Source organism: Thamnophis elegans, chromosome Z (assembly GCF_009769535.1).
Source record: "Thamnophis elegans isolate rThaEle1 chromosome Z, rThaEle1.pri, whole genome shotgun sequence".
NCBI lineage: Eukaryota > Metazoa > Chordata > Lepidosauria > Squamata > Colubridae > Thamnophis > Thamnophis elegans.
In genome coordinates this window covers 84,050,271-84,069,756 of record NC_045558.1, presented here as the reverse complement: position 1 = coordinate 84,069,756, position 19,486 = coordinate 84,050,271, and the positions used below count along the sequence as shown (strand labels likewise).

Here is a 19,486-nt window from a genome sequence, read left to right as displayed (position 1 = left end):
ACCCACCTGAATTGTATGAATGTTGTGTTTTTAACGATGTACTGTCTTATCTGTTTAATTTGTATGTCCTCCCTTCCTTTTGAACTGTAAGCCGCCCTGAGTCCCCCCAGGGAAAAGGGCGGCATATAAATAAAACTACCTACCTACCTACCTACCTACCTATTGTTAAATGAGTTTCACCACATTTTCCAAGTTGGCCATGCCCACCTGATCACATGACTGCCGAGCCACTCCCACAAAACAAGTCATACCTACAGAATAGGTTTTAAAAATATTTGTAACCTACCACTGCATATGATATAGTTGTCTTTACTGAAACTTGGTGGGTGAAACACATAATTGGAATATGCTGCTACAAAGATATAAATTGTTCAAAAGAAACAGACCTAACAAAAGAGGAGGTGGAGTTGTAGTATATGTAAGAAATCACCACACCAAATGACATCATTCAATTTGTGGTCCTGAATGGAACTGCATCTACATGAAGGGAAATATGCAATTTGTCTTAAGCCAAATACTCTTTAATATCTTCGTAAATTATTTAGATGAGGGGATAGAAGAAGAATTCATCAAATTTTCATTTGACACTAAACTGGTTGGGATAGCGAACACTCCAGAAGATAGGCTGGTCAAGAAGCATTTCAACAGATTTGAACACTAACCCTATCCAGCAGTGGGATTCAAATAATTTAACAACTGGTTCTCTTCCCTAATGATTTCTTCCAACAACCAGTACATCTAACTGCTTAGAAAGTTAAGAACTGGTTCTTCTGAAGTGATGCGAATTGGCTGAATCCCATCACAATCAAGATCATGTGAAGTGTTATTATCACTTTATAATGCCTCGGTAAGACCATATTTGGAATATTACACTATTGACATGAGGTATGAAAAATAATTTTAAAAAATCATCAGTATATCTGATTAGTCTTCTAAAAATTGTACTTGATTAAGCTGATGTCATCAGATCAGATGTGGTATTCAACAGGTTCTGACCGGTTCTGGAGAACTGGTAGCGGAAATTTTTGAGTAGTTCAGGGAACTAGTAAATACCACTTCTGACTGGCCCCGCTCCATCTATTCTCCGCCTCCCAAGTCCCAGGAGGAAATGAGGATTTTGCAGTAACCTTCCCCTGGAGTGGGGTGGGAATGGAGATTTTACAGTATCCTTCCCCTGTCACATCCACCAAGCCATGCCCACCAAGCAGAGGTGGGTTGCTAATTTTTTTACTACCAGTTTGGGTGTGTTCCTTTGCATGCTTGTGCATGTATGCAACATTTCTGCAGAAGCGTCCAGGCAGATGGGTGAAGCCTCCCGCCACCGTAACTACTGGTTCGCCCATATCCAGGCTGAACCGGCAGCAACCCACGTCTGCCACCAAGCCATGCCCACAGAACCGGTAGTAAAAAAAATTGCATCCCACCACTGCATCAGATATATATTTGTATTTCAGTTTTAGAATGTCCTTTAAAACTTTGGGAAAGTTAGAAGGCTGAGGAGGGAAAACCACTCCTAGCAACTGCTAAGAGCAATTTTTTTTCCTGTGAGTAACCTATATTGCTCAGTAATGGCTACATGTTGGAATACATGATGAAAAATCATAGTTCTTTATATTTGCTAAATATCATTATTATTAATTGAAAAAATCCTTTCTAAAAGCATTTTGCTATCAATAATTTCTGGCAGGTTATATATAATTTCTACTTTCCCAAAGAAGGTGTTGGAGACAGTTTTGGTAAAGATAAAATATTCCTTTTCCTTTTCATCACCTCAATGTGAGCACTTTTGTCCTACTTAAAAAGAGTGGGTGATGAAGTGATAAGAGTCTGATGATGTAAGATATAAGAATGTAGGCCAAATGAACTGGATAGCTAAAATACTTAACCAGGAGAAGACTCCTTAATGTTCTTTAAAATATTTTAATTCTACTCCTATGCGTTGTTTATTCCCTAATTGTTCTTCCTGAGATCCTCTGTATTTTACTTCATTATATTATAGGGACTTTTATTTCAGACTTGGAAACAATATAAAGACAGAGAAGGAAAAAAAAGTTTGCAAGAGCAATCTTCCTAATATTTATCTGACTTATGCACAGTAAACTGACTCAACCAACTGCAATTGCAGCTGTGCAATTTTAATAAGGGGGGGGGAATTTTGCCTCAATCATATCAAATCAACATATTAGAGCCTTTTCAACCATACTTCTATTATTGTGTTAAATATTTTGTCACAAAAATAGATTTTTATATTTAAATTTCAAACATTTCAAACATCAAATTCATTCTATTATTTCATCATAATCATTTTAGCCATTATCTATCTACTGCAGAAAGGTGTACTCTCTCCTGACAATAGTTTTTACTTCTCCATGTTTGATGTTATCCAACTGCAGAATGCCTAAATATTGTAGGCTTCATTTTTGTTGCATTTAATTAGTTGGCCATTGGGCATTTCAATTCCCTGACATGTAGTGATTTTGCCCCTTTTTATGGATACAGTGGCACATTTTTCCATGCCAAACTGCATTGAAATATCGGTGCTGAATACGCAGACTGTGTTTGTCAATGATTGGATTTCTATTTCTGACTTTCCATAGAGTTTCAAATCATACATATATAATAAATGCGAAATTTTTTCAGCTTCTTTGACTGTTTGGTAGCCTAATTTCATTTTTTAAAGATTACTGATAGTGGGATCATTGCGATGATGAAGAGAAGAGGTGAAAGTGAATCACCCTGGAAAATTCCTCGTTTGATATTTACCATTCCGTAGTTCTCATTCCCTACTGCCAACTCAGTTCTCCATTGTTTCATTCATTATTCTTCTTCTTCATCATCATCATCATCATCATCATCATCATCATCATTATTATTATTATTATTATACAATTGTATCACAGCGGCCAGTTGTTTCGCCGGATTTGGCATTGGTTACTAGTCGGGCCCCATCCAGGGGCCTAGGACGTTGTAAGGTATTTTCATAATATGCGTGCAGATCCAAGCAGTGCGGCTTTTTGCATTTGACTGATGGTGATTTTGTCAATTTTTAACTGTTTTAAATGTAATTCCAGTGCTTTTGGAATAGCACCCAGTGTGCCAATTACCACTGGAATTACCACTGCTGGTTTGTGCCATAGTCGTTGAATTTCAATTTTTAAGTCCTGGTATTTTGCAATTTTTTCATGTTCCTTCTCAGCGACCCTGCTATCATCTGGTATTGCGATGTCTATGATTGTGACCTTATTTTTCTCAACCAATGTGATGTCTGGTGTATTATGTGCCAGTATTTTGTCTGTTTGTATGCGAAAATCCCACAAGATCTTGACCATCTGATTTTCGGTGACTTTTTCAGGTTGATGTTCCCACCAGTTTGTTGCTGTTTTAATATTATAATTTTTGCACAAATTCCAATGGATCATTTGTGCTACTGAATTGTGCCGCAATTTATAATCAGTCTGCATGATTTTTTTACAGCAGCTGAGTATGTGATCAATAGTTTCATCAGCTTCTTTGCAAAGTCTGCATTTGGCATCATCAGAGGATTTTTCGATTTTGGCCTTAATGGCATTTGTGTGGATAGCTTGTTCTTGCGCAGCCAGGATTAGTGACTCTGTTTCTTTCTTTAATGTACCTGTTGTTAACCATAACCAAGTTTGTTCACTGTCCACTTTATCTTTTATTTTTTCCAGAAATTGGCCATGCAGTGCTTTGTTCTGCCAACTCTCCATTCTTGATTTTATCACATCTTTTCTGTATTCTTGTTTCGTCTGTTGGGCCTTCAGTAGATTTTTGTTCTTTACTTCGATTAATAGATGTTCTTGACTTTCTTTTAAATAATCAGCCAGTGCATGTTTTTCTTCTTCAACTGTTTGCTTCACTTGTAATAATCCTCTGCCACCTGATTTTCGGGGCAGGTAGAGTCTATCAGTATCACCACGTGGATGTAAACTGTAGTGCATTGTCATTAGTTTCCTGGTTTTTCGGTCCAAAATGTCCAAATCAGCTTGTGTCCAGTTAACTATACCAGCTGTGTATCTTATAACTGGTATTGCCCAGGTATTTATGACCTTGATTGTATTTCCACCATTCAATTTAGATTTCAAAATTTTCCTAACTCTGTTGGTGTACTCTCGCCTGACAATAGTTTTTACTTCTCTATGCTTGATGTTATCCAACTGCAGAATGCCTAAGTATTTGTAGGCTTCATTTTCATTGCATTTAATTAGTTGGCCATTGGGCATTTCAATTCCCTCACATGCAGTGATTTTGCCCCTTTTTATGGATACAGTGGCACATTTTTCCATGCCAAACTGCATTGAAATATCGGTGCTGAATACTCGGACTGTGTTTGTCAATGATTGGATTTCTATTTCTGACTTTCCATAGAGTTTCAAATCATCCATATATAGTAAATGCGAAATTTTTTCAGCTTCTTTGGCTGTTTGGTAGCCTAATTTCATTTTTTTAAGATTACTGATAGTGGGATCATTGCGATGATGAAGAGAAGAAGTGAAAGTGAATTACCCAGGAAAATTCCTCGCTTGATATTAACCATTCTGTAGATCTCATTCCGTAGATCTCATTCAATAGCAATAGCAATAGCAACTCAGTTCTCCATTATTTCATCGCCTTTTCAGTAAAGGATGTAATATTTTTGCTAATGCCAGTTGTTTCTAAGCATTTTATGATCCAACTATGTGGCAGTGAGTCAAATGCCTTTTTGTAATCAATCCAGACCATATTCAAATTCGTTTTTCTGTTCTTACAATTTTCTAATATCATTTTATCAATTAGGAGCTGATCTTTTGTGCCCCTGCTCCTTTTTTTGTTGCCTTTTTGCTCTTCTGGCAAGATGTTGTTTGTTTCCAAATAATCCATCATGTTATCTGCAATAATGCCTGTGAGTAATTTGAAGGTTGTTGGCAAGCATGTTATTGGTCTGTAGTTTTCAGGTGTTGTTCCTTTAGTTGCATCTTTCTGAATCAAGTATGTTTTTCCAGTTGTCAACCATTCATCAATTTGACATTTTGGTAAAATTTCATTCAGTTGCCTGGCCAATATTGCATGTAAACTGGTTAGATATTTGAGCCAGAAACCATGTAATTGGTCCTTTCCAGGTGATGTCCAATTCTTTACCTTTTTTACTCGATTTTTGACCATCTCAGTTGTTCTTTCTAATACTTGCATTTGTTTGTTGCCAATGCTTTTCTCACGTTGGCTTTGATGCTTTTTCTGTTGTGTGACTAGGTACTTTGATTTTAATGCCTAGTTCATTAGTGACTATTACAGCTGCGCTGTACATTAACTGGTTCGTTTCCAAGATGGATCCCGATTCAATTGTTGAAAACACTGCATTAACCATTTTCATGATAGGGGCCAAAATTTTCTTAGGCACAGTTTTTAGTGATGGTAAACGTTGCCTTTCCTCATTAAGCAGAAAATGCTCCATGATCTTATCCTTCAATTCTTTTTGTTTTTGAGTTAGTTCATCAGTTGGTTCAGTGATAACTGGTTCTAGTGGTGGTGGTGTTATTTCCTCCCCGAGAGCTTCTTCTGGGAGTTCTACTATAATGTCTTTAATTGTGTCTTGATTGCGTTATTTCCGCTTGTGGTATTGTTTTTTTGGTTTTGCAATTTACCTGAATTTTCTCAAGTTCAACTTCATTAAACACTTTATTCCGTATAATAAATCGCCTTTGATCTGCTAGTCGTTGTTCACTAACATTTGAATCTGGATATTGTTATTTCCATAATTCATACATTCGCTTTAAATAACCTCTTTTTTCTGGCTCTGAGTGTTAGTAACAGGCCATTATGGCACGGTTTTCATCTGCACTATATTTTTGTCATTTTGTTGGCTGGTCCACTTGTAGCCCACTTGTCGACAGATGTCCAGGGACCCCAACATCCGCCGCGGCCCTTGTTAACTCGTGCGACGACCGATGCAGTATCTTTTCTTTCACCATATTGTATGGGTTGGTGGGTTTTTTATGGGGCCAGGTTGCCAACCTGACCCCAACCCTCCTCCTTTCTCATCCGGGCTTGGGACCAGCAACGGCGGAGTTGTTGTTGTTGTTGTTGTTGTTGTTGTTGTTATTATACAATTGTATCACAGTGGCCAGTTGTTTCGCCGGATTTGGCATTGGTTACTAGTCGGGCCCCACCCAGGGGCCTAGGAGGTCATAACGTATTTTCGTAATATGCATGCAGATCCAAGCAGTGCGGCTTTTTGCATTTGACTGATGGTGATTTTGTCAATTTTTAACTGTTTTAAATGTAATTCCAGTGCTTTTGGAATAGCACCCAGTGTGCCAATTACCACTGGAATTACCACTGCTGGTTTGTGCCATAATCGTTGAATTTCGATTTTTAAGTCCTGGTATTTTGCAATTTTTTCATGTTCTTTCTCGTTGACCCTGCTATCACCTGGTATTGCAATGTCTATGATTGTAACCTTATTTTTCTCAACCAGTGTGATGTCTGGTGTATTATGTGCCAGTATTTTGTCTGTTTGTATGCGAAAATCCCACAAGATCTTGACCATCTGATTTTCGGTGACTTTTTCAGGCTTATGTTCCCACCAGTTTTGTTGCTGTTTTAATATTATAATTTTTGCACAAATTCCAATGGATCATTTGTGCTACTGAATTGTGCCGCAATTTATAATCAGTATGCGAGATTTTTTTTACAGCAGCTGAGTATGTGATCAACACTTTCATCAGATTATTATTATTATTATTATTATTATTATTATTATTATTAATGATATTATTGATAATGATAATGATGATAATGATAATGACGATGATGAAATATCGCAACCTGGCCATTGAAACTGCATGACTATGGATGAAGCATGTAACACTGATAGCCATTGTCATTGGAGCACTTGGCATCATGTCCAAGAATTTTACAAGATACATCAACAAATTGCAGCTTCCTGCAATAACAACAGGGGAACTGCAAAAAACTGTGCTACTTGGAACATCTTATATTTTAAGAAGGTACTTGGTTGATACCTAGAACGCTGGCAGTAAACCGTATCAACCATTAGCACCAGTCAATGGTATTTGTAATGCATATTTGAATGTTCAGTTGGCTGAGTTTCATTTTTAATGAATAAAGTATATAATACTAAAAAAATAAAAGTCAGAATAATATACTGTGATTTGTGGAGGATTAAGAGTGGGCAGTTAAAGTTTGCCTAATTTTACGTACAGCATAGCAGAATTTGGTTATACTCAGATAAATTATTTCACACTGATCTTTTAACAGTAGTTATGCATGAAAAAGGTCAATTTTCCCAGATATTTTATTAGATAAGATTGTGTCTATGAGTCAGAGGTTGGTCTGTGTGAACCAGTATTAAAATAAATCGAAACCCCCACATTATAGAAGATAAGAACTCATAAAACTCAATTATTGGAGATATTTCTATGAAATATATCTATATATCTTATAGAAGATATTTGAGGGACTGCCATAGAGAGGAGGGGGTCAAGCTATTTTCCAAAGTACCGTAGGCCAGACAAGGAATAATGGATGGAAACTGAATAAGGAAAGATTCAACCTGGAAATGAGAAATTTTTTGACAGTGAGAACAATCAGCCAATGCCTTCGGAAGCTGTGGGAGCTTCATCACTTGAGACTTTGAAGAAGAGATTGGATTGCCATTTGTAGGGTCTCCTGCTTGGGCAGGGGGTTGGACTAGATGATTTGCAAGGTCTCTTCTAACTCTTTTAATCTGTAATCTGTAAACATATACATTATAGTAAAACGTGAGCTGCAGTTTCAGTGACCCCTTGTCCACAGGGCACAGTCTCAGGTCATATACGTAGTATTTTTTTTTAATCAGTCCTGCTGTGGAAGGTACGTTGCAGAGTGCTAAGGTTAATGCCTTTGGATTTTGGGGGTGGTTGTTTGATATAAATATCTTGCTGCTTTTAAAGGGGTAGTTCGATTGCTCAAATAAACATTCTTGGGAAAAGCAGCCCAATCTTATTAGATTTCCAGATCTTTAATACATTGTTTAAGTGCACTAAGGGCAGGGATGTGCAGTCAGGGGAGGCAGGGGAGGCAGAGCCTCATCACTGTCATCATGAAAAGAAAAAAAAATGTAAAAGGAAAAAGGCAAGAGCTGAGGTGAGGCTGAGCTAGTTGCTGCCAGAGTCCCCAATGGATGACTCTGATTAACTGTTTAAAAAAGCCTCTAAAAAAGTGCCCTCTACAGGAGGCAGCAGGAGAACAACGTGCCTCATCTAGTCTGGTGTTTTATGATCACTCGAGCAGAGTTAAGCAAGAGTTAAAAGCCAAAAAATTCCTGTCGTAGATGACACACATTGTTCTCTTGCCTCCTCCTGTAGAGGGTGCTTTTTAGAGGCTTTTTAAAAGAGTTAAGCGCTAAGCAGAGTCATCCATGGTGACTCTGGCAGCAACTAGCTCAGCCTGACCTCAGCTCTTGCCTTTTTCTTTTTACCTTTTTTTTTCTTTTCATGACGGCAGGCAAGAGCAGAGTTGAAATCCTCTCTGAAACATCTGGAAAAGGTACATGTGGGTCGGAGAGAGGGGGAGGAATTCAAACTTCATCCTCCTGGTGCAACTGTGTGTGTGTGTGTGTGTGTGTGTGTGTGTGTTTGAGAGAGGGGGGAGGGAACATATTGAGACAGTTCTTTGGCCTATGCACTATGTAACACTCTAATACTATGCCTTTGGGTCTTCTGAAATTTTAATTATCCAATCATAAGCAAAATCAATGTTTTTAGTAGAATGAATTTCCACTTCTACTTACACCTGTCAGCCAAAATGCTGCTAGTGGTATTGCTAACATGGGCTGAGGAGGAAAACCTAAATTTTCTGAATCCTGGTGCAACTTTGTGTGTGTGTGTGTGTGTGTGTGTGTGTGTGTGTGTGTGTGTTTGAGAGAAGGGGGAGGGAGGGAGAGAAGGAAGAAGGAGGAGAAGGGAGAAGAAAAAGAAAGAAGGAAACTTATTTAGCAAAGGAGAAAAACAAATGCTGTCACTTTAAATCAGAACTGAGCATGCCTGGCTGTGGAATTCTGGGAGTTGAAGTCCACAAGTCTAAAAAAATTGCTGCTTCATCAGCCATAAACCACACTGCAAGTCACTGACTAAGGGCATACTCATATCCCCTCATTAAAAGCATTTCCCTGGAGAAACCAAGATACTGGAGTTTTTGTGAGATGGTCCTCAACTATATTGATTTGAAATTGTCTTCTATAAGGAGAGAACCCTGTAAAGAAAAGGTGTAGTTTTAACCAATGTACAAAAATGTAAATCTATGCACCTGGTAATCCCTCCTTAGTACTGCATTTGAGATGCAGTGCACTACCTGAAATTTGGCTCTTAGGAATTTTGACTGCAACCTTTCCAGAAGGATAAAAGAGAAGTAAAGTCCCAACTGAGCACCAAAGAGTAATTGTGCACTAACCTTAGCTGAATATATCTTCAATGCTGCTGGAATATGTCCCCCACTGGAAAAATAAAAAGATTCAATTGCTACCGCTGTTGGGAGGGCATTTTGGATGACATAGTATAGATGTGCACTGCATTTAGTGCAGGAGGCAATAACAGTGTATTAAATGTAATGTCTCCTTTGGAGGAATATGAGACATCATAATATCGACATTATTTGATTGCCTCAGAGAGATTACATATCTCTGAGTTCTTTACTTAATAGTAATCTTATCAAATTAGAAACTCCCACTAAGTTTAATTTGGGATATATATACTTTTGAACAGAAAATGGAGCTCTTCTGTAGTTTTTAGTGTCCACTCATAAAGATGCAACAGTCCTTTGGGTAAAAAAAAATGTAAGAGAAGATCAGAACTATCTGTTCTGTATTCTGTTTATTCTGTTCCTGTTACGTTCTTTCTGATGTGATAATTAAAAGAAAAAGTGTTATTCATCATACAAGGAAACTTTCTGTAGAACAACTTCGCTCTAGTACCTCTTTTAGAGTCATACAAGGTATTTGTGCTCTTTTTGTAAAATAAAAAATAATAAAATAATATCAAAATAGTTTGTATGTGTATTTTCTATATCAAAATGTATATTATAATTATCAGTATTTTCCATTATAGGGCTGTGCTTTCTACTGGGGATTTACTTCTTGGTTTGCTTATTACATCAATCACCCCCAGTATACTCCTCCATGTAAGTAGAACAGAGGGATGTGCTTATGTAATAGATCTATATAGCATTATTTTGGCATTTTTTCTCATGACTGTAAGTGATTCACTTTTGCACTGGCATTTTTTAAAAAAATAAGTTTTACAGTGGAAATACTTATTTTTATAAACATTTGCTAGCAAAGGAACTCTGTCCCATACTTTATCTGATATTCCTAATGTGGGAAAGCAATATAATTTTCCCTGTGATGTGAGGCCATGCTACTGCATAATGTTTTGATGTAGAAGCCATAAATATTGTTACATAATTACAGATGCATTTATATAGGAGAAACACAGTTGATCTCTCTGAACTGAACTGATCCAGTCTGTGGCCCATCTTGGGGTGGGCTCTTCCATTGATTTATTCCAAAATGGTATTTCTGAAATGGACTAACTATAGGAAAACTGAAGCAAAATAATAATTATGTATGTAATATAGATCAGTATTTTTGTTGCCTTTTGTTGGGTTAATATGTAGAAATATATTGAATTAAATATTGTGAATTAAACATTTGTTTTTGAGTACATATTGATGCACAAATCATAGTGGTATCAAAGAATTAAGTTTCCAAAGAGACAAAATCCTATGAATTACATATCAATTATATATTATTGTAAATACTATTTTTTTTCTCTAGTATCTACAATCATCTAAGACTAATGGATGGTTTTATTATATTTTCTAGCATTTGGAAATAAGCAAGTTTCTTTTGCTACCTTTGGATTTCTGGTATGTAGAGGCAAGCAGCTGGAGAATAAATATGAGTGTGGAAAATATCTACTGTATATAAATGTCTTTAGGGGAATGACACTTGTGGAGGATTTTTTTAAGGTGCCTTTGAAGGCCCTATGTTTTATATTATCTGAATTTGTTTCTGAATTGAAACTTAAAAGCTGTCATTCTAATGTTGATATCTATCTTGGTATACTACATACAAAGAGTTTATTCATAAACTGCAACTTCTTAAGGTTAGTAAGTTTTAATTTGCTAAGTCAGGAAAACTCAGGATGATTGCAAGCCACGCAGCAGAAAGCAAACAATGCTTAGTTAATTACATGCATTTATCTTCGTAAGTCACAGCATGAGAACCAACTGCATAAGTCAAGTATGGTTCCAAATGAGACTTTCGTTTTGAAACCATTGTGTGGTCATCCTTAATAGGATTTTATCAAAGGCCAAGATGTCACTGTCTTCCATTTGGAACATTAGCTTCTTTTCTCATGTTTAGTCCATCTTACCTTCTCCCTACCCCACTTTTTAAACAGGGAAATGTACAGCCTTACAAATGTTGTAATTGATAGTTTAACACTTCTTTGATTGGGATTTTTATTCATTTAAGTTGGAAACCCTCAACATATTTAATGCTAAATGCGATTTAATTCTAGGGCCAGGCACACTAGCTATTAATAGCTATATATTAGAAGCATAATATTTAATAAAAACAGCAGTGAGAACTCCATAAATCTCTAGTAAATAAGACCTAGAGGACACAGTTGCATGTTGTTACTGTAGGAAATGTTTTATATTTAGTAAAGAGCATATTTATTTTTCTTGATAGTCTTGATATTCATATTCTTGAACAGCATGAGAATATAAATAGGGCTCACTTGTTTTTTGTTAACCTGAATTTATTAGACTCTCCAGATAATATATCAACAGGTTACAAAAGTATGCGGTCCAACTGTACAAAAAAATTGAAATAAATTTGAAATGTTTTGCAGGTATGTGAAGCTGGAAACCATTTTATCAATGTGGCTTTGGTTCATCAAAATCAGTCAGGTTTGTAGTCTATTTCTCTATTCCTAACTTTTAATATTTTTATAGCATTATTCTTGATGTTTGGGAAATATTTTGAGTATTGTAAATTACCTTGTGCAAATAGGGGATTGGTCAAAGACAATATTTATTTCTAGTTCTCTAGAGTCTTCTCTTAATATTGGCAGGAGGCCAACTAATTGAAAACGTTCTCTTCTAGTTCTCGTGTATTTTCTGATCTTCTTGAAAATGTTCTCTCGTAATTACTGATCTTCTTGTATCTTCTTGTTTATTAATTATATGGTAAAAAGACTTTTAAAAATTTGGAACAAAAGTCAAGTCTTATCACTCAGAAAGTCAAGCCTTCACACAAAAACTGATTGTGATATGACTGTGTTCTGAAAATGCTGATTGAATATTAATTTAAATAAATATTATTTGCATTTCTGAATGATGAAGAAAATGCATGTGGTTACTAAAAACCAGCACGAATTTGACCACACATAATCATACTTCTGAAATGTTGAAGATGGTCAAAATTAATTTGTTATTCTTTGACAAAGAATCTTAGAAAAGCAGTCTAAAATATGGCATGCATTGGCTTGTTTAATTTTTTAATTCACTTTTATTATTTTTGTAAATAATTCAAGGTGGCGAACATATGTAATACATCTTCTTCCTATTTTCCACACAGCAATAACATTTTTGGGTGATTTGGGCTGAGAGTGAGTGATTGGTCATAGTCCCCCTCTCAGTTTTCATGCCTCAGGCAAGTCTGCAGATTTCTAGGCTAATACCTTAACCACTAGAACTAAACTGAACATAGTCACAGTTTAAAAAAGTATCCACATAATGCTAAATTTCATTTTATCAGAACAATTGACTCCACTGACTCATTGAAACATTAAGAGTCTTATAGTATTAATGTATTTGCTGTATATTATTTATAGTAAATTATAGTTGCAGATTTCCCAAATGTTGTGCTCTTTAAATGTATTCCCATCACTGTGTTGACTCAGCCTTCCATCCTTCCGAGTTGGGTAAAATGAGGAACCAAATTGTTGGGGGCAATATGCTGACTCTGTAAACCGCTTAGAGAGGGTTGTAAAGCACTGTTAAGTGGTTTTATAAGTCTAAGTGCTTTTGCTATTGCTATTACTAACAAGGCACAAACTAGTATTATGCAAGAAAGTTTGCACCTGAAGTTAGTACAAGAAGCAATGGATAGAAACTTGGAGATAGAGATCCAACCTGGAACTAAGGAAAAGTTCCCTGATAGTGAGAATAATTAACCAATGGCTTGCCTCTTGGAGTTGAGAACACATCATTATTGGAGGTTTTCAAGAAAAGATTGGACAACCATTTGGCCTGAATGATATAAACCCTCCTGACATGGGCAGGGGATTAGACTACAGTAGATTGTAAAACTTCCAAGGTTTCCTCCAGCCCTATGATTCTAAGAAATAATAAAATCATTGTGGCATCCTAGATTGAAGATTTCTGGACATTCTAGATCAGCCTTCCTTGCATGGTACAATCCATTTTGTGCCTTATTGTTATGATAGGAATTTCAGTCCAACTCAGTACATTTAAAGAACACAACGTTTGACCCCTCAGTTATTTTTGCTAGTTATAAGTACTGACTTTACAGCGGTAGAGATTAACTTGATCCTGCACTTAATAACGGCAGCAAGACTGTTGGTGGCACAATACTGGAAGAAGGAAGACCTGCCTACAACTCAAGAATGGACATTGAAAGTTACAAATTTAGCTGAGATGGCTAAAATATCGGCATATCTTAAAGATCACTCAAATGAGAGATATAAACAAGACTGGAAAAAATGGATTGACTATATACAAAATAAATACGGGACCAAGAAATTCCAGTTAGCCTATGCTTAAGATCAGGAATGATTTAAATTGTTTAAAGTTAGCTTAGCAAGAAGAAGCTAAGATCAATGTAGAGATGTTATTTATTTCTTTATTTCTTTTTTCTCAATAGATTTTAGACTATGTTTGTTAAAAATCTATACCGTGTACGGGTTCTGGGAAGTCGGGGGGAGGGGGAGGGGGAGGGAGGGAGGGATATATATTAGGCTAGACACGATGTGTTAGATCTCAATGCAATGTGACTTCACATGTATACTGTTTTTCTCTAATTTTTCTTTAAAAATAGGATAAGCCAAATACATTAACATATAGTGGAAATACACCGAGGGGAGGAGGAGTAGGAAAGAAGAAAGATGGGTAGAGAGGGATGGGAGAGAGGATGGGGGGGAAGGTGAAAAGGAAGGGGGGAGTGGATCTGGGGGGAGTGGATCTGGAGAGAGGAGTGGTAGAGGGCGAGGGGAAGTAGGGTAGAGGGGGATGATGGAGGGAAGATAGAAAGTTGGAGGGTGGTGGAAGAAAGAGGTGTATGGAGAATGGAAGAGATATAATGGGCTTTTATTTTCTGGCGCGTTGTCGACAAGAGGAATTGATGCAATTATTGTTTAATACTGTATGGTGTATACATGTGAGCGTATGAAAATGAAAATAAAATATACTAAAAAAAAAAAGAACACAACATTTGGGAAATCCGCAATTATATTTTACTATAAATACTATACCATATATACTATTTACATTTAAATACTCTTTGTATACATATAAATTTAGAAATGTGTGTGTGGGTATACATATATATATATATATATATATATATATATATATATATATATATATATATATATATATATATATATATATATATTAGTTATATAATATGGAAATATAATGTTTAATGTTTATAATGTTTATTAACATTTGTAGGCCGCCCTTTTCCCTGAGGGGACTCAGGGCGGCTCACATAAAATCAGGGAGGGGAAGTACAAACAGTGACATAGACACATATAATAAAAGTAATAAGCAACATACATTCATCATTCGGGAGGGGCAACTATCCTTGTCCCCAGGCCTGACGGGCTAGCCAGTTCTTAAGGGCTGTGCGGAAGGCCTGAACGGTGGTGAGGGTACGAATCTCCACGGGGAGTTCGTTCCAAAGGGTCGGGGCTACTACTGAGAAGGCCCTCCTCCTTGTAGTTGCCAGCCGGCACTGGCTGGCCGATGGAATACGGAGGAGGCCCAATCTGTGAGATCTAATTGGTCGCAGGGAGGTAATTGGCAGGAGGCGGTCTCTCAAGTATCCAGATCCACTACCATGCAGGGCTTTATGAGTGACTAATAGCACCTTGAAGCGCATCCGGAGATCGACAGGTAGCCAGCGCAGCTCGCGGAGGATAGGTGTTATGTGGGTGAACCGAGGTGCACCCACAATCACTCGCGCGGCCGCGTTCTGTACTAGCTGAAGTCGCCGGATGCTCTTCAAGGGCAGCCCCATGTAGAGCACATTGCAGTATTCCAGCCTAGAGGTCACAAGGGCCCGAGTGACTGTTGTGAGTGCCTCCCGATTCAGGTAGGGTCGCAACTGGCGCACCAGGCGAACCTGGGTGAATGCCCCCCTGGTCACAGCCGTCAGGTGGTGGTCAAACGATAGCTGTGGATCCAGGAGGACTCCCAAGTTGCGAACCCTCTCTGAGGGGTATAAAATTTGACCCCCCAGCCTGAGTGATGGAATATTGGTCGAATCTTTGGGAGGGAAACACAACAGCCACTCGGTCTTTTCTGGGTTGAGCACAAGCTTGTTAACCCTCATCCAGTCCATAACGGCCTCAAGGCCTCGGTTCATCACGTCTGCCGCTTCATTGAGTTGGCACGGGGCGGACAGATACAACTGGGTATTGTCCGCATATTGATGGTATCTGATCCCGTGCCTGCGGATGATCTCTCCCAGCGGTTTCATGTAGATGTTGAATAGTAGGGGGGATAAGACCAAGCCCTGAGGCACCCCATATGTTAGGGGCCTAGGGGACGATCTCTGCCCCCCCACTAACACCGACTGCGACCTGTCCGAGAGGTAGGAGGAGAACCACCGCAACACGGTGCCTCCCACTCCCACCTCCCGCAGTCGTCGCAGAAGGATACCATGGTCGATGGTATTGAAAGCCGCTGAGAGGTCAAGGAGGACCAGGATGGAGGCATGGACCGTTGGAGCTGAAAGGCCACCACCTTCTCAACAACCTTCCCAAGGAAGGGAAGGTTGGAGACCGGGCGATAGTTATTAAGAACAGCTGGATCCAAAGATGGCTTCTTTAAGAGGGGTCTCACCACCGCCGCTTTCAGTGCGGTGGGGAAGTTCCCCTCCCGGAGAGAGGCGGTCACAACCGCCTGGATCCAGCCTCGTGTCACCTCACTGCTGTTAGTAACCAGCCATGAGGGACACGGGTCCAGTACGCAGGTGGAGGCACTTACAGCCCTCATGGCCTTGTCCACATCCCCGGGGGTAACATCCTGAAACTCAACCCAGAGATGTTCTACCCAATCCTCTTGTGCCTCGGCTGGAGCTGCGGGGATGGAGTCCAAGTCCGACCGAAACCGAGCAATTTTGTCCGCTAAGAATTGGGCATAATCCTCAGCTCTGCCCTGCAAGGGTTTCCCCGCTTCCCTTTTATTTAATAGGGAGCGGGTTATCTTAAACAGGGCGGCTGGGCGGGACTCAGCGGACGCAACCAAGGTGGCTATGTGAGATCTTTTCACTGCCCTAAGTGCCCTGGTGTATTCCTTGGTGCAGGTGGTTTCAGGAATTGGATATGTCTAGTCCTGTAAAAAGAAGGACTAGGAATGACATGATAGCAGTGTTCCAACATTTGAGGGATTGTTGCAAGAAAGAGAAGGTCAAAGCACCAGAAGGCAAGACAAGAAACAATGTATGGAAACTAATCAAGGAGAGAAACAACCTAGAACTAAGGACAAATTTCCCAACAGTTGAGAACAATTAACCAATGAAATGGCTTTTTCTTCAGAAGTTGTGGGTACTCCATCATTGGAGGTTTTTAAGAAGAAACTGGACAGCCACTTGTCTCAAATGGTATAGGGGTGTCCTGCTTGAGCAGGAGGGTTGGACCAGAAGGCATCCAAGATCTCTTCCCACTCTGTTATTCTGTTACTACACCATAAATACATTCATACTATAAGACTCTTAACGCTGGCTCATACTTAACTGGTGGTCCACTAGGGCATCTAGATCCCTCTCACAGTTACTATTGTTGAGCAAGGTGCCACATATTCTATACCTGTATTCCAGTCTATGTGCAGGAGATTTTTTTTCTTATCATCTTATGGTAATATTGCTACTTTAAATAAGTACACATTCATAATGGACATTCCACCCTGACAGTGCTAAACTGTTGAATGAATATAGTTTCTTTCCTGGAATCCTCTATAAACTTATAAAATAGAGGATAATCTTTTGAATGGTTGAGAATCTCAACCAAGCTGTGGGAAATCACAATAGTTAAATAACAGTTGAAATTGAATTACATTTATAACATAAATACCTGAATACAAAATAAACTTATAATAAAAATATTTTTTCTGTAAATGAAAATAAATAGACATAGAATGAAATAAATAAATATTTTCTAATTCCTGAACTAAATATTTTCTTTTTTCCTTTTTCCAACAGGAAATAAAGTATCTTTTCCAAGTCCAACACTCAATCCTTTCACGTGGATTTTTACACTTGTTTCCTGCCCAAATTACACTTATGAGGTATCCTTCCTTCCTTCCTTCTTCCCTCCCGCCCTCAAAACAATTGATTGTTAAAATGGCCAATACTTAATGAAAAAGTGCTAACAGTAGTCAAAAGTGCTTACAGTAATAATGGAAGAGAATATTGCTACTGATGATGTTATCTATTTTGATAAAGAAAATAACTAAATTCAGAGAGCACCAATGATTCCATAGCAGAGGTGGGTTGCTCCCGGTTCGGCCTGGATCAGGCGAACCGGTAGTGGCGGTGGCAGGAGCCTCTACTGAACCGTGGTTGTGCACGAGCGAACCAGTAGTAAAAAAAATGGAAACCCACCACTATTCCATAGTAATAATGTTCATGTCTTGATTACCCAGTCAACCTACTTCCCATCAATATGCCAGTCATGTTAAAAAAATCTTGGAAATGAAAAATGATATACTTATGCTTTAATTGAAGAAAGTGAATGATGATATAATTATGCTGTGAAATAATCTAACAATGATACAAAGAAGAATTAATATAAGGTCTAGTGATATAATGTATAATGTTAAGAACTTATTATAATGATATTTCGCTGCTGATAAGCAATTTTAATAAGGGAACAAATGAAAACTGGTATATATAGGCAGCAACGTCTTGTTGAAAAATGAAGGAATAAGATCTCTGTTTGAAGGTATGAAATGCAAGGAGAATAATGAATATAAGTATACTTTCTGGGGAAAAATAATGCTAATGTTAACTGAATATATATTCTAGAATGAAAATGAAGCTTTTAGTTATACTAGATGAAACATTTGAGATGGTAAATATTATTTGAAGATGTAGATGTTAAAACACTTGTAACCAAACAACATGCTGCATGTGATGATGGTTTTTTTTCCTCTTTTTCTTTTTGTGTGTTTTTTCCTTTTTTTAAAAAAAAATCCTAGGCCTAGGCTATCCTATGTCTATCAAATATATAACAGAGAGATATGGGGTGTGTGTATGGGAAATGTAGTAGGGATGGATTGCCACAGGCAGGGGAATAAGAAACGATACTAAATTATAATTTATTAAATGAAACAATGAATGCATAAGAATGATAAAGGTTAAAACACCTGTAATTAAATGACATACTGTATGGGATGATGGGCTTTGTTTTTCTTTTTTTTTCCCTCTGTCTTTCTTTTTCTATTGTTATGTGATTATGTTGTCTATGTAACAAAAAATAAAAAAAATTTCTATTAAAATATATATATATGCCAGTCATGTTTTTCAAATGACTGATAATTCTTTTCACATTCTCTGCTCCTTCAACTTTCTGGAATTGCTCCATTAACAATGAGTCTTATCTATTTTTTAAATAAAGTTTTTTTTATTTTTTCCTTTTTATAACATATAACCACATGTATACTATTACATAACCAACATCGTATTATATTATTAAATGTTTACATCAATTCATCTTACCATCAACTCCCCAAAAACAATTATTGACTCTTCTGCTCTCCATACACTATATTTGTACCTTATCCATCATTTTCTTCCCCCTCTCTCCTCCTCATCACTACCTCTTTTCTTCCCTCTATCATCCTTCCCTCTCCTCCTCTCTCCTTCTCCCTTACCTCTCTCCTCTACTTCACCCTCTTCATCTCATTTACTTGGTGTATTTCAGGCTCTGAGTGAGCTCCATTTTATGTTGAGGGTATTTATCATTCCTTTTCAATATACATATTTAATTTTAACATATATCTTCTTCCTTCTTTTTTAAAATAGAAAAAAAGTATACATATATAGTAGTTGTATTTTAACCACCCCCCCCCCCCGCCTGTTTTTGGCTGAGATGTAGACCTGGTTACAATTCCCAGCTATTCTCATCATTATATAATTATGCATCCTTACACGCTGCAAATTTGTCATTCTGTCTTT

The 19,486-nt window shown here is 37.7% G+C and overlaps 1 protein-coding gene across 1 annotated transcript in view; it reads left to right on the top strand.

Annotated features, from left to right (window-relative positions):
* TECRL (trans-2,3-enoyl-CoA reductase like) overlaps positions 1–19,486 on the top strand; it is a 57,701-nt gene that overhangs the window by 20,871 nt on the left and 17,344 nt on the right. The window contains exons 7-10 of the mRNA XM_032238099.1: positions 10,101–10,173; positions 10,877–10,920; positions 11,913–11,970; positions 17,510–17,595. Of these exons, the coding sequence (XP_032093990.1) occupies positions 10,101–10,173; positions 10,877–10,920; positions 11,913–11,970; positions 17,510–17,595 (261 nt within the window). The remainder of the gene's footprint in view (positions 1–10,100; positions 10,174–10,876; positions 10,921–11,912; positions 11,971–17,509; positions 17,596–19,486) is intronic.